The 15,928-nt window shown below is 38.7% G+C and overlaps 1 protein-coding gene across 1 annotated transcript in view; it reads left to right on the top strand.

Moving 5' to 3' along the window:
• Positions 1 to 15,928, top strand: part of AMPH (amphiphysin) — a gene marked incomplete at its 3' end in the record, with an annotated part of 115,366 nt that overhangs the window by 88,683 nt on the left and 10,755 nt on the right. The window contains exons 9-14 of the mRNA XM_041464241.1: positions 558 to 640; positions 4,171 to 4,309; positions 5,813 to 5,941; positions 10,262 to 10,369; positions 13,056 to 13,079; positions 14,349 to 14,372. Coding sequence (XP_041320175.1) covers positions 558 to 640; positions 4,171 to 4,309; positions 5,813 to 5,941; positions 10,262 to 10,369; positions 13,056 to 13,079; positions 14,349 to 14,372 — 507 coding nt within the window. The remainder of the gene's footprint in view (positions 1 to 557; positions 641 to 4,170; positions 4,310 to 5,812; positions 5,942 to 10,261; positions 10,370 to 13,055; positions 13,080 to 14,348; positions 14,373 to 15,928) is intronic.

Below are 15,928 nucleotides of genomic sequence, written 5' to 3' on the forward strand. Positions count from 1 at the left end.
TAGAAAAAAAAAACATGTCAAACATTCCCTTCAAGTCAGCTATATGCACTGTCAGCAATGCAATATTTTATCTGTGACTGTTAGGCAAATCAAGCAGTTTCACTGAGGATCTTTTAAATGTACCTGGCTAAATAGTAGCGTATAATTTATAGCAACTTTCAAATTGGAACCAAAATTTTTTTTAAAACTCAGTTTACTGAAGCTCTGTGAAAATTTGGATTAGATTTTTCAGGATCTTATTGGCTGCCCATGTTGCTTTAAACTTCAGATGACCTCCATCAGAGCTCACACAGCAGTCAGTCTTACTTATGAACATGTTCTCTAAAAAACAACTCATGTTTTTTAAGAACTGCTATTAGTTTTGATTCTATGGATTTTGATGAGTTTCTGTTTAGGCTTTTGCTATGCATGGCACTGAGAATTTTTGGAAGGTTTTATACTGTAACATAAAGTTATCAAGTTATCATTTATCAAACCATATTTATCATTTTAATAATGCCTTTTTAATCATGACTATAGTTGTTCACATAACTCAGGCAACTGTTTTGTTTTCACAGTTATGTCACAAACTATATGAAGTGATGACAAAGCTGGGGGATCAGCATGCAGACAAGGCCTTCACCATTCAAGGGGCACCAAGGTGAATTTATTGCCTTTTTAATGAATTGCATTGCTGTAGGCTTTGTGGGTTTCAGCATATGTAGTAATCACCTACACCGTGTGTAACACCTATACATGCTAACAGGCATTATTTGTTCAGGATGGTAAATGAAGGTATCTGGGATGAAGTTCTTCTCAACAGGAGTAAATATGCAAAGCTTCCTTCTTCACTGACTATTTTTCTAGAAAGTTTTTTCAAAAAAAAAAACAAAAAAAACCAAAAAAAACCAGAAAAAAAACAAACCAAAAAAAAAAAAGAAGGCTGTTTCAATTTAGCAATGTTCATTGTACACTGTTACATCAATTTGCACCAACTAAGTGTAGCTCATTTATTCTCACATACTTAGGTTACAGCTATGTTGCTAACTCGCATAACTTGTTTAAAGCCTTGAAATATTGAGATACGGTTTTAGCTCCTATTATTAGGTGAGAATCCCAAATGTTGAATGTTAGCTTTTATCTCTTCTACTTACGGGGAAAAGTAAAGAACTGAGGGTACATCATAAAAGCAAAAAAAAGCTGAAATAAAGAGAATGTCAAGCAAAATCTTGTTTTAAAGCACAAAATCAAAAGGAGTTTAAAATCAGATGGTGCTTTCTAAAGGTCAGCGGGTGCCAGTACAGGATTTCTGTACTGGCAACAGAAATGTACTTTCTGTACTTTCAACAAATGTAGCCTTTGTGCCATATTTTATTTCTAATACTGATGGGCAGAAAAGGGTGAAGTGTAAAACAGTGAGACTTATAAAGACACAATGATATTTAGAGTTAATATATAAAGCCTGAATTTCCATTTAGTCCCAGCTAGTCAGAAGCAATCTGAACAAGGTTATATAGCTTTTCACATCCCACTCTAAAGGAAACCGCAGGGAATTCTTTTTAATGGATTTCTTGGACAAAATCAAGCACAAACGTGGCAAATATTATATCTGAGAACTATTTATTGCTAAAAAAGGATATGTGTCCCTACTGGAGAGGGACAGAAAGTTAAGCAGAGAAGGGAAAAGAAAGACGGAGAGAGACAAAGGAGGCCATGGTCAGAACGTCACCACCGCAAGCCCGGGCTGCACCGGCGGCATCCCCCGGCAGGTGGAGCCTGCGCTCCCTGCCGGGGCGAGGCTGCACAGCTTTCGCGAGAGCGCGGCTCCGATAGCGACAGCCAGGACGCTCCCGCGTGGAGGGGCGGCGGGCCGCCTGCTGCGGGGAAGCGGCGAAGCTTAGAAGAGTAGATGGAACAGATGAGGACAGGGCAGAGAGTCAAGGAAGAAGCAAGGAGCAGGGGCCGACGGAGGCAAACCTCTAGACGAGCCCCTCGGCTCAGAAACTGAGACAGCGGGGTAGCTGTACCGCCGTGAAATGCTTTTATGTGCTCAGGCTCCTCCCATGGTCCGCTCCTTGTGGGACAACCATTGGCTAGTCAGGGGAGCTTGCGCTGGGTAGCAGGGGTTTCCCCGTCTGCGGAGGGAGTCTGTTGCAGCCCAGTGGTGGAAGACTTGCCTGCTCTGATTGTCAGCCGAAGTCTCCATTCTTTAAAGGGGTTGCCTGTTTAGGGACTGTAATGTCAGCGGTCTCTACCCCTTCATGTGTGCTAGCCACCTTCTGCACATCTTGGTGCTCAGCCTATGTAGAAATTTTCCACCCAATGTCAGAAAATCGGTTTATAACACAAAAGCCAGATAAAGTTGAGGCATAAATAAAAATTAAATTGGTTCCTCACATAGCTACTTCTAATTTGCCCCCAAGATGGAGGTAGATTAGCAGCAATTAAGACTAACCAAACAACATAACATCTGCCTCAAAAATATGGAAGATAATCCTCCCTTTGTTTTAATCTCACTTTGGAAGAACAAAGAATGAAATCTGAAACTTCTGATGTAATGCAAAATTCAGAACTACTTTATAAGAACATCGCTAGAATTTGTTTTTTTAGATTATTTCAGTGATAATCCATGCTTGTATATTACATGTTGCCTTTGGAGCTGTTAACTTTGGCCCATTTAGGATGGACTCAAAATCTGGACCATGCTCCCCGTAAAGGCTTTGTAAAACACTTCTATGTGATGTGAAATAATGTACTGTTGGAAGATTTCAAGCGCATTTTGTAAACAGCAGGTATTTTATCCACCTGTGTTTTTGAGAGCATGTCCAATATGCACATGCTTGTTCTCACTGAATTATTCATTCCATCATTGGGAGAAAAAGAATTATGCAACAAAATTATTTTTGCTGCAAATTACTAGATGTCATTTAATGTAGTGTGAACTTACTTTAAAAAAGCTTTCTAAAAATCCATTTTTTCAGTTACTTTGTTACTGTCTTTTGCTTGTCATGTTTGCAGAGCCTTGTGTGAAAATCTGGATCGATGTTGACTTTCCTTATTAGTTACCATACTCTAAAAGACTCCTAAGTGGGTCTTCATGAGATAAAACAGTTTTCCAATTTAGGTGCATGAGAAGTTGATACTAGACAAGTACAATATCTAATCTTTCTTTTAAAGAACTGAATAAAAAGAAACATCTTAAGAACTTGTGTGCTACTCAGTACTCTGTCCTGAAGGCAAATATTGTACCCTGGAACATAAATTTCTTAATGACTGCTTATTTTTTCTCTTTTAATATTTCCACAGAAAGAGGTGGTGAGTGTGAGCTAAGTTTGTCCTTCCAAAGAACAGTTTTTCTTGTGTTAGCATTAGGATCATGCTTATGCTGTGGTCTCAATCAGGTAGTGCTTCTGCTCTCCCTGAGGACGTGTAAGAGTCGCTTCTACTGAGTACTGTGGTTGTTGAGTACTGTAGTTCATAGCCTCCCTCACTGTAAGCTTTCAGCATATCCAGGTAGCTGAATATTTTCTCAGTGTTTGCACCTTTCTTGGGAAGTGCAGATGCTTTCTACGACTTCATCAGATCTTTTCTTAGTATCACCAGAGCTCTGTTGAAGTCACTAGACTGCTGCTTGTTTATAATTTTTGCAATTTGTACTTCTGAATAGTGATATCTTTATAATAATCTTGGCTGTGTTTTATTTTATTGAAACCTTTCAATAAAAACAAAAAGTTGCTGAGCTTTTAAAATTATTTGCAGTATTCATTGTTATGCCTTCCTGTGGGTTTTTTTATCTTCAAAGTGTTCTGTTCCGAGAAGCATGTGAAATGAAGACAGTAAATCCATTTCACATTTTATAATGGTTATAAATTTATAAGTGAAGTGGTATTTCAAGTACAGAATCTGAAAAAATGCGGGTACTCTTGTTTTCTTCAAATTATAATGATCAGGTAAACAAATGTTCCAAAAATCAAGATCATTCAAAACTAAAACTTCCTTTGACATTGAATTTTAATTGTCTTTAATTGCAATTTTAGTCACTATATAATGGCTTCATTCATCTCCAGTGTGCACTCTCTTTTGTGGTCACTGACATTACATCAGGGATGCAGTTCAACTGTTGCATCCGATTTTCAAGGTAATAAGTCAGCAAGATATATATGTTCTTGTCATCCCTTTGCTTCTGTCTAGTGATTCAGGTCCACTCCGCTTTGCAAAAACACCGTCACCACCAGAGGAGGTCTCTCCCCTACCTAGCCCTACTGCTAGTCCCAATCATATGCTGGCACCAGCATCTCCAGCACCAGCCCGACCGAAGTCGCCTACACAGGTAAGGAGATACCTGGCAGAGGGACCTGACCTGTTGTGCAGTGAAAGATAGCTGAGATGATGTACGTGGTGGATTTTTCATCTAGGCTGTGGTCTAGACTGAGTAGTGGCAGGGATGCTACTGGTTCTGTTGCAATCTGTTCTGTTAATCAGTTGTTCATCCCTGTGTCACAACATGAATATAAATTTTTTTTTTTTTTTTTATTAGGGGAATGAAGAAAATGTTAGGTGCTTGGTGAATTGGTAGGATTTGCAATGACAAAGCAAAACGCTTCTTAAAAAGTTGTGTTGTCTCTAACGTCCCATATACCAGAAATGACAGTTTGAAAAGCCTATTTCCCTATTTCTAAAACCTCCTTGTGAATTTTTGTACATTATATATTTCTGCTCTTCATTCATCTTCAAATTTGGGTTTACCTTGGGAAAAATTAGCCAGTGAGTATCACTCATCTGGCCAATCTGTAAAACAATGAAAAATAAAGCTAGCTGAAATACTGCTCTGCTAATTACTGATAATTGAAGTCTTATTGGTTGTTTTAAACACTGATTGGGAAGTTTGACACTGTTGTAATCAATGGAGTAACTTCTGTTCTCACTAGTATTGGTAAAATAAGAATTGGTTTCATTCATCAGTTCCATCTGTAGCATGAGTTGTATATGATGTGTTGATTTGGAATTGGGATAGCTTCTGTGCTGATTGCTGTTTCTATGCTGTCTGCACATCAGAAGAAAATTAATTTTGTGTCTAGTGAGCATGTTTATTTTCTCTGGTTTCCCAAAATGTGACAACTCACTGCCTGAGTATTCACCTGGTAGGACTCAGCCTCACTGGTGTCAATGGTGTTGTATCACTATATCACCTGAGGATTTTTTTTTTTTTTTTTTGAGGATTTATTTTCTTGGGTTTTTGATAGATTTAAAAATTATCCAATATTATTTGGTATTATTCCAAGCAATTAGATTGTCATAGTTACATGAATCTCTGGAGAGCAGGAGGAATGTAGTGAACTAGGCACCTTTGAAGTGCTATAGGTCCCAGAGATGATATGGTCTTAGCATTAAGTACACTCTAAGGCTAGCAACAGGTGGGCAGTGACAAAATCCCAGAGCTAAACACAAATGAACTCAAGAAGCCAAATAGCTGCAGAGGCATTGTTTCTGTGCAGTATCACCCTTCCAGCTATGGCCTGCATAGAAGAGCTGTCTTGTGCTGTGTGCCTGTGGCAGCAGAAGAAAAAATAACCAAGAATTGCTTTTATATCAAATCTGAAACCTTGAGTTTTAATGACTTTGAAACATAGGGTTGTTTTGCTCTTCCCATAATGTTTATTTCCAGTACTTGGTTGTGAACATCTAAACAGTTCCATTCAATACATGGCTTATTCCTATGGCTTATTTAGGATGAAACAGCCGAAGTAAAAATCTAAGAAAATTTGTTTAGGTCTAGCTTAAAGATTTTCTTTTATCCCTGAACTAGTCTGTGACATTTTTGCTGTCTGCCTAGCTGAGGAAAGGTCCACCGGTCCCACCACTGCCTAAACTCACACCCACAAAGGAGTTGCAACAGGAGAACATCATTAACTTATTTGACGACAACTTTGTCCCAGAAATCAATGTGACAACCCCATCACAGGTAAGCTTCAATGATTTGTGTAGAGGTCCACCCATGTAATCACCCTAAGTGCTCCAAGATAGTGCCCTGGGGGCTGATCTTCATGGGGAAGGAGGATGAGGGCAAAAGTACAAGGCAGAGGCACAATTACCACTTTCTGTTATCATAAGAGTTACACATATGGTGTTTTGCCTTTGAATAGGTCACACATAATCACTCAAAAGGGCTAACACTGCCAACTTACTGAAAAAAAGAGCAATTTCCTGAGAGGTCTGACTGAAAATACTGTGATACAGTCATGTTTGAGATTTAAATGCATCCAGGTTGCATTACTAGCTGAGAGTTGATCTAAGATGCTTTTTTTATGCTAAGCATCTCAAGTGGAACTTTACATAAATACTTCATTAAAAGTATTCTGTCTTTCTGTTGAGTGATTTTTTAAAAAATGAAACTTCCTGGTTTTTACAGATAAAAGACTGTTTCAGCTAGATGATGCATTCATTTGGCTTTGCTCATAGAAACATTAGCTGCACAGCAGAGAGGGGTTCAAAATTCATTTTATCGTATATTATTATGATATTTTTTAAGTTGCATATAATAAACAGAAAAGCCGGAATTGTGCAAAATAAGTCCATAAATTTTGTATTCACCTATTCAGCTTTTACATAGTTAGAGTGATTACCGTTTTTTTTTTCAATAGTGGACTCATTCTTTCATGGTAACTGCAACTCTGAAATCTCATCCTGCATCTGATAGATTGGAGAGAAGTATGTAGATCTGAAGCTTATGCAGAATGTTTAGGAATGTCTGTTTTCATTTGAATCATTGGTTTCTTCTAACTCATTTGACAGCACAAGAGAACAAAGGCACAGCAATGAACAATGTATTTTGTACAATTTGAACATGTGATGCTTTATTTTCTTGTGGTAGGGAGAAACAGGCATTGCTCTATATAGAGATCTATTTGGAAAGGACTTATTTATAGTTAAGTCTCCATGGAATTAAAGAATTAAAGGCTACTCCCAGAATGCAGCTGCTGGTACTCTTTCTGAAGGGAGATGGCAGGTCTTTTGCATCACTGTACCCTGATTTCATAGGAATTAATTATCATAGGAGCATGAGCCTTGAAATCACTGGTAAGAGTTGGTGTAACCTGTGCTAGATAAGGCCCCTTGCATTAAATACTGTATCTAACTAACATGCATATGTCAGGCCATCCAGGGAAGCAGAAATGAAACTAGTTTGCTTTTCCATTAGGAGATGACAGTGTAAATTAGTGTAAATCACATTTCCAGAATCCTTATAAACTTTCTGTGAGAGATTGACAAAAAAATGGAATGGCATAATAAAAGCGGGCATGCTTCTGAGAACTGAAATCTTTTCCTCATCTCTCCAGGAAAATAGATCTCCCTTTAGTGAGTGATTTATGTCCTTCCCTCCTCCATAGTCAATGACTAGGGAGTATCCTAAGCTATTCCCTGGCCACCTTCTCATCAATCATCTGTACTTTTGCCTCCACAAAACTCACCTGCATCACTAAAAGCACTAAAGCATCTTCACTATATTTGAGATCTCTGAGTATATGTGGACATACCCAAATAATGTGATGTATAGATTTTCTATCCTTATGTATGTGAACCAGTTAAGGAAAATATATAGCATGAAATCCACAGGAAATATGGACTTATTCCTCTTGATGTTTAGGGCTCCTCCTATACTACCAGATCCCTTCTTGAGCAGTATGGAGAAAGCTATTAGGCCTGCAGAGCCTGCCAATGGTACAGGACTTCCCAAGGGACCACCACTGGTGTCCCTGACACTGCTCCTGCAGAGGCACAAAACCAACAGACTGATAAGTAGAGCTTTGCTGCTTTAGTGCAATGTTTTGGAAAAGATTACAAACAGGCCAAACTTTTGTTTCTTGAAACACAAATATCCTGTAATTGTTGTTGTTCCTCCTTCTTTACTAAGCAGTACTGATGCATTCACTTCATTAGTCCAAGATGGTGAAAGACAGCTCTGCTTGATGCTGTTGAATATTTGTGCACTGATTCAACAGTGTCTTACACATCCAGGTTATTTTCCTTGTCAAAAATGGACTTAATTACTGCCTAGTAAAAGAAGAAGATGAGAACATTAAATATCTGGGTGACCAGATGGAAGGATCATTCAGAAATGTGTGTTCCTTGCTTTATTTCTCCTATTCTTCACATCATCTTTCTCCCTACTGTCCATTTACTAACTTGGACATTATAGGCCTTTATGTGCCCCCTACAGATTCATAATGTGTCTGAGTGTGCCTAACAGCTCTAAAGTGAATGGTCCATAACTGCTAAGGCTATTTTAAGGCTTGTACAGACTGTGTGCAGAGAGAGGGTAACAGTTTTGGTAGTCCTTGAAGGTTTCTTGTGCCTTCTTCGTTCCTTGTACATGCCTCTGAGAGGTACAGCCTTGCTTCTGCCACAGCTGCCTCTTTCAAATGTTTAATTTAATCATGCTTCATAATGCTGTGGTGGAATAAATACAGGATATTTGGCAGACCTTCCTGTCATAGCTTTGTCCCTTATTGAGGGATATCCTGAGGTTCCTGTTCCTCCTGCATCTCCTGGCAATGTGGTCTCTTAGGTACCGTGTATGTTTATTTGGGACTTTGTCTCTAAAGTTAAGATGAGGGTTCTCTTCATTTTGGTCTGAGGGGCATGGGTAACTTTTGGTATCAGTGATCAGTGCCCTGTGACTTCCAATACTTTATCTGGTCTATGGCCTTAAGTAATACTCCTGTTAATTTGATTCAGTCCTCAAAGGTAGCAACTTCATCCTCAAACCTTGGTGAAAGGAGACATCTTCTATGTCTCCATCCAATTCTGATTATATGCCAGTAAATGCTGTTGTTTCATCAAGTTGTATGACTATATGAGTATTAGTGCCTCAAGAGCATATGTGATAAAATCTAAATAAATGAGCATAGTGTTGGTTACTGGTAGGAGTGGTGGGTTTGACTTTTTAAAGTGTGAGACACTGGCTTCATTGTATCAGACCAGTTATCTGTCATCACCAGTTATGCCAGAAGGCCAAAGAAAGAAGATAAATCAAGGCAAACAATGGTGGTACTCCTGACACCCTCTTCTACTAGAGTCTCTTAGCCTCCATTCTTTTGCTGCTCTGGGGCTTCCTCAACATGATTCCTACCAATTTAGTAAGCCTCAGCAGACTACTTTGCCACAAATTTATTCACTCTTTCAGCATGTGTACATTTTTCACATTAACACTACCTGAAGCCAAGGAGGTCCCCAGCTGGACCCTGTGCCACATGGAGCAGCACCACTTCTTTATTTTACATTTGCCTCCCTCAACTGTGCTGCCAGCTTTTTTCCTGCCTCCCTGAAGAATCAGGGAGTAGCCAAACCCCTGTGCCTCTCACACTGGTAGACATCACCCCTTCTCACATCACCTCTAGCACATCATACAGACTGAAGAGTTCTAGGTCACTCTATCATTCCTAACATGAGAGCTGAGGAGCTCTTTTGACCATGTTTGCAGGTGACACAGAGAGTTAAGGTGTTTTGTAGCATAATGGAAGCCATTAATTACCTAACTTTGAACATCTGTTTACCAATAGTAACAGTAATTTGGAATGTTTATACTCTTAAATGTTTTAATAACAGAAAGTCTTTGCTCATTTATTTCACTCTTATTGTCATCATCATTATTATTATTGATATCTCCTAGTTTTGCTGGGTTTATGCATGCCATATTGCAGTAGACTTGCCCATTTGTACAAGCTCTCTTACTGTTTAACTGAACAACTAGCAGTTGGCAGTACTAGCCTTGTTAGCAAGACCAAGATGCTTGCCTAGAATATTAACAATTAATGATAATTAAATCTCAGCTATAGTTTCCCACTAATTAGAATTTTATGTTGAAACACACTAATAGTTTTTTCAGGTTAATTTATAGCAGAAAAGACCCATTGAACATGTATATGTGTATATATCTTTATAGTGACCTCAGAGGCCTTGGCTAATTTATTAATTGCAAATCAAAAACACTCTACCATGTAATCTGATTTAATATGAGCATATTGTAGAATCATAAAATGGTTTTGGTGGAAAGAAACCTAAAGATCATCTAGTTCCATCATAAGAGTGAATAAGAGTGAATCTCATAAAACTTACACTAAAGCCCAGGAAAATCTTCAGAGCTTCCTCCTCTTCTGGTGTGCGCCACAGCTAGTAAATCTGTGGGGTGTTTTGTTTCTTTTCTTGATCATTTTGATATTTTACTGCCCAGGGCAGCATTTAAAAGATAAATTTTTCAGAAATTATATTTCTCTTTTAAAAGAATGAAGTACCTGAAGCTAAGAAAGAGGAATCGTTACTGGATTTGGACTTCGACCCCTTCAAACCAGAAGCTGTGTCAACAGGAATTAGTCATTCACCCATGTCTCAGGTATCTCTTTGCCTTGACATAGTCAAAGCATATGAATGCAATATAGTGTGTTTGGTAAAAAATGTTTGCCTCATATATTAATAAGAAATATCTGAAAAACTTTGTCTTCCTGAGAAGCACAAGTCAGCCTTCTGTCTTCCCCATCAATAACCACGTACTTGATGATGTACTGGAAGAAGAGGAAATTGTTAGGGGGTAAAATGAGATGTCTGCTGCTGAGAATGGTTTCTGGTACCTTGGCCTTGACTTTAGCATCCATCATTATTAGTTAGTGTAAACATTATTATTCTCCAGTGCTTGTTTTTCTGACAACTTTTCTGACCTGACTTTGATTCTTCATATCTGGAAAGGTGCCTTAGAGGACCTAAGTCTCATGGAGTCAGCATGCAGTTGCTTTACTGTGATGGAGTTTCTGTATCAAGCAGTGGTATGATCTGAGTGGTTTTGCTATTAATCTACTTTAGACCTGACCTCAGGGAAAATTAGATTATGGAATAGGGTGTTTTCTTGTAGAATGTTGTGTTATTGAAAGTCTACATTCAATAGTAATATTTGTAATGGTGGTTTTTTGCAGCAATATGAAAAAAAAAAAGTGAAAACTAAAAAAAATTTTTTAAAAAGCTAATATATTAAGTTGCTGATATTCATTGGCTTATCCTACAGGACATGCTATTTTAAAATCTAGAATTCATCCTCACTACCCAGAGGGCACGTAGCAGAGTACGGAAGATCTCATGGCCAGCGTGTCTGTATCCCTGTTTTGTACAAAAAGAAGCAATGTTAATGCCCTGTTAGCAAGACTTATCATTAATCTGGCTTGTTCTGTGAGACATGAGAAGACTTATCAGCTGTTCAGAAATGCAGGACTGGGAAAGGAGTGAGAAGACAAAAAGCTTTAAGGCTGAGATGTCCTGATTCTCTGATGATCTCTACCTCAGTTAATTAATTTCTTAGTGGGAAGCCCTAGTTATGTAATGAGATCTGGAGTGATCTCTGACAAGATGTGTGCTGTCAGAAAAAGGATGCACTGTCAACACTCTGAACATTAGCTGAATTTTTTCATTGAGATTTGCTACGAGAATTGTTCCATTCTAGCAGAAGCTTTGTGCATTTTACTTGTTATGTTTTTTCTCTCTCTAAACAGAGAAAAGGAAGGGGAAGGCAAATTACATTCCATAGCATTCAGCTGACAGAAAAGACAGATTCAGTGACAGATAAGACTAAGTGTGACTTCACTAATTACGCTTTCAGCTTGTTTTATAATAATGCTGATTAGAGCAGTGGGATCATTAAACAGAAGATTTTATGACAGAACGTATTTGTTCTGACATCATATTGTACAGATTGTAGAAAAGTTTATTACTTTCGTGAAAAACACTTATTTTATATTCAACTATATTATGAAATACAGAGTATAATTTTGTGTAGAAAGTTTGTGTTTAAAAAGTTACTATGTAACTTTTTATCTAGGGGCATAGGAAGAATTCACTGGGCACCTTTACTCACTCCTTTCACCTTTCTGCAGAACAAAGGCATATGAGAAAGAATGGCCCACATCTACAAGAGCTGTGGATGAGTCAGAACACTATGATTTTAGAAGGGAAGACAGCCTGCAGTCTGGGTCTTGTTCTCACTGGAGTTGACAGGGTCATTCTTATGTTGTATAGAGAGAATGAAACCTCTGGCTGCAGAGCCCTGTGCTTGCAGGAAGATTAAAAAGAGAGCTTTAAATGGTATTTCCATATGTGTATAGTTTTTGCTTCAGTCATGGATATTTTCCATTCAGCAAACAGCTGAGGTAGAAGTGTGAAGACAGGAGTGGCCATCTGTGGATGATGCCTTGGAAGGCCTGGCATGGCTTATTTGTTGTTTATTTAATTAGTTAGTTAGTTACCTCCCTCCACTGCTCTGCCAGGGTGATCCAACCACAGTAGGTGAGCCCTGGTCTTGTTCAATTCCTTCAATTGGTTTTCTGTTTCTATGGCTTCATTAGAAGGGACCTTTATAAACGTGTCTGGTTCTCTTCTCTTTTGATACAAACCAGGAGGGTTCCGTCTCATGTGGTGGGCTATAAATATTTGGCATGAAGTCTGCTGCTTTTCTTTCATTTGTCTGTTTAGCTCTTCTGTTGAGAGGTCACTAGCATTAATTAACAGACTGGACAAGAAAAAGAAAATATTGGTCAACTTTCTTATTTCCTTTCACAAATAGTATTGCCATTTCCCTTTCTAGTGTCAGTGTTGTGAGGAAGCCCACTTATTCTCAGTGGATAGCTGTGTCATTTTTAACTGGCTAGAAAACCCCAACTTTGTAAGGTCTTTAAAGCTGACACCTTGCAGAGGCTCATACACCTATTGAAAGTCACTCAGTCCCCAGTTCCAAACCTGGCCATTACTCATGCACACAGCAATGTGAGTTTGCTGAAAAGCAACAACTACTTTGAAGTGGGAAATACCACAATGCATTGCATACTTCCCATCTTTTGTAACCAGAAGTATTATGCAGATACATACAGACACACACACACTTGGACATGTGCTAATATATAAAATAAGTATGTAATATAAGCATGCTTATAAATAAGTTCTCTCTTCTCATTTAACAAGCATTGTTATGTAGCATGTTGGACATACAGTACAGGAATGGTATTTTTCTGACCAGCTCTTTTTTTCACTACTTTTTCCAGACATTGCCATGGGATCTATGGACGGTAAGCCTGACATACATAATAGTATTTCTGTGCCTCTGATTTTGTAACTTAAATTCAGATTTACAAATCTTTTACCAAAAGCCAAGATAAAGAATTCACAGACCATGAAAAAACTCTTTCAAGTATATGAAGCCACTGAGTATCTTTTAAAACTAACAACAATAAAAAATAATCTCTGTTGCTTAGCCTACAAAACCTAAATGATGTCAGAAATCTAGGCTAAAAGATTCACAATCACTACAGCTAAGTGTGTTGCTTTTAATATGCCCAAAATACAGCTATTAGAAGGTAATTATGGATATAAGTCAGTTGTTTGAAATACCTGAAGGTGTCCATTAACCCAACAGACAACCATTTTCTCAAAACTAGGAGTTAAGACAGAATTTAGCTTGTCTTTGTGGGCAATACAGTGAACAGGAGGTACTCACAAAAGAAACCGCTGCTATAGGAAACTGCATGAATCCTTCCTTCTTCCTCTTGGTGTCAAATCACATTAAATGATCCGCCGGAAGAAAACAACCCATTTTTGTGAGCTTTCTTTTGACTCTATGTAATGGAGTTAGCTGGGTTGACTTGACATGGAGGCTGGTATGTTCATGTTTGACCTTTTGTAGCTTCAGCCAGCACAGAAATCTGTGAATGCTTGTCATGTATTCAGATTCACAGGACAGTTTTTTTTCACATTCCATGTGTGATGTACATTAAATGCATATGTCCTTATATTGGGTGTGGTTAAATAAAGCTCGATAAAAACAGTCATGTATGTAGGCTAGCCAAAATTTCAAGGCTGCAAATATCTGGACCACATGAAATAACCCAGTAATGTTGAGAATGTATTGCTCTAAACTTAGATTGGATAGCTTTATTAATGTCTTCTTCTTGCACAGTTTTTTTTATAGCTTTTTAATGTTATGTATTTATTCTGTATTATCATTTTTTTAATCTTTGCTCTATTTTTTAAAAATGCCAGTGTGCTTCATAGCTAAACATCTGAAATAAAAATGTCAGTGACTCACAAGGGAAAGCAAGAGGTGATCAATATTCAACATACATTAAGAACTTTTTTTATAATGTAATTCAGAGGTTTGAAATTCACAGGCTTGGAAGTAGTCTTGGGTGGAGTAGTGGGAAAGGACCCACCACTCCTTCCCCACTCTGATTTGGTAACTGCAGCTGGTTAGAGAACTGCTAATTAATGAACTGCTACTGTATCAAAGTAAATTATTTCTTCTTTTCTGTGTTTTATGTGTATGACTTCGTTCTATACAGACAAGCAGCGAATTGGTGCAGCCGGTAAGCAAACCACCCCCCAAAATCACAACCACTCTAGAGACTTCTTTAATCACTGTGGTGTAATACATAGTTTTCTGGTTTTTTGTATCAGTGCTGCTCTTTTGCATTTTTTGCCTTCAGATTGCAAATCACATAGGTTTTCCTAAAATTGCTTAATGTAGTCACTTCATTTAGGTTAAAATTGCTCTTGTAAAATATAAATGTTGTGTTTTCTCATCAAGTCCGCCTTTATCTTTTTCATCTTGTGTTTTTTCTTTGCTTTTCTGCCTGCTTAAAGCCTGATTCTTCAAAAAGTCTTTCCCTGTGTAACCTGATCATGGAGGAAACCCCAAACAGTGGGTCATCAGAAGATACTAACAGATCTCAAACTGATCTAGGTTCACTCAGCTGGGGCCTAGATGTTAGCACACCCAGTGTCAGCCAGGAAATTACTGCAGGCAGTTCTTTGCTTTTCCCCAGGGCAGAGCCGACCTCAAGCGAATCCACAGGTGCTCTGCCTCTTAATGTTTGGCCTGCAGTAGGTGAGCAGGAGGATGCTGCACCAGGGCCAGCTTCTGTAAGTGAAAACCAGAGGACTTCACTAGAGGACCAGTTGGATGCCAAAAGTATCGTGTGGAAAGATGTGGTGACCAATCAGCCTTTAGAGAATGTAACCAGTTTTGAGGCACCCATCCTGAGAACTGATAGCTTGTTGGATGAACCACTCCCCTGTGATATGCAAAAAGCAGAGGAAGAGCGTGAGGAAGAAGAGTGGGCAGGTGTCAAGCCAAGTGAAAAGGTAGAGACTGGAGCTAACTACAAGGAGGTAGAAGGTACAGAGGAACTGGAAGAGCAAGGTTGTGAAACCAAAGGAAACAGTGAGGCAGAATTTCATAACAGTTTAACAAAATCAGATCTTGAAATTTTGGTCAGCAGAGAGGTAGAAAATTTACATGAGTTTGAAGATAATTATAGGGATACTGGGAGAGCTAGTGATGCTAACCTAGAAGACTCTACAGAAGAAGAATTCAAACAGGCCAATGTCATTGAGGAGATGGATAGAGAAATGCCATCATTGAAGACAGGGCTGGAAAGTGGGGGCAAAATAGGGGCGTACAATTGTAAGACTATAGAAAGCACTGGCTCTGAACCTGAGAGAGTCCTTGGTATCTGGGATGAGGACCATGGAAATACATTAGAGGAGGCCTTAGATCAAACTGACAGTGGTACTGGACAGAGTACATCCATGGACCCTATAAACATGAGGGCACATGTTGACCTAGACCACACAGGCAAGTACCCTCCAGATACTGGAAGTGATCTATGTGATGCTGAATTATTCAGTGCTGAAGAGTCTGGTAAAGGAACTGAAGATAACAGCATCAGCCACCTCCCAAATGGTAGTACTGGTACTAAAGGTCAAGCTGCTGCTGAAAAACAGTGGGCATTGCTGCCCAAGGCAGCTGATGCTGCTAGCACAAGCTGTGATAATCCTTGCCTAGATAATGCAGATGACCAAGTGACAAGTAGGACAGCAACAGCAGTCACTGAAGTGATCAGCAGTGGTGTCCCTGAAG

The sequence above is a fragment of the Pyrgilauda ruficollis genome, unplaced genomic scaffold, assembly GCF_017590135.1.
Source record: "Pyrgilauda ruficollis isolate IOZ18807 unplaced genomic scaffold, ASM1759013v1 scaffold176, whole genome shotgun sequence".
NCBI classification, from domain to species: domain Eukaryota; kingdom Metazoa; phylum Chordata; class Aves; order Passeriformes; family Passeridae; genus Pyrgilauda; species Pyrgilauda ruficollis.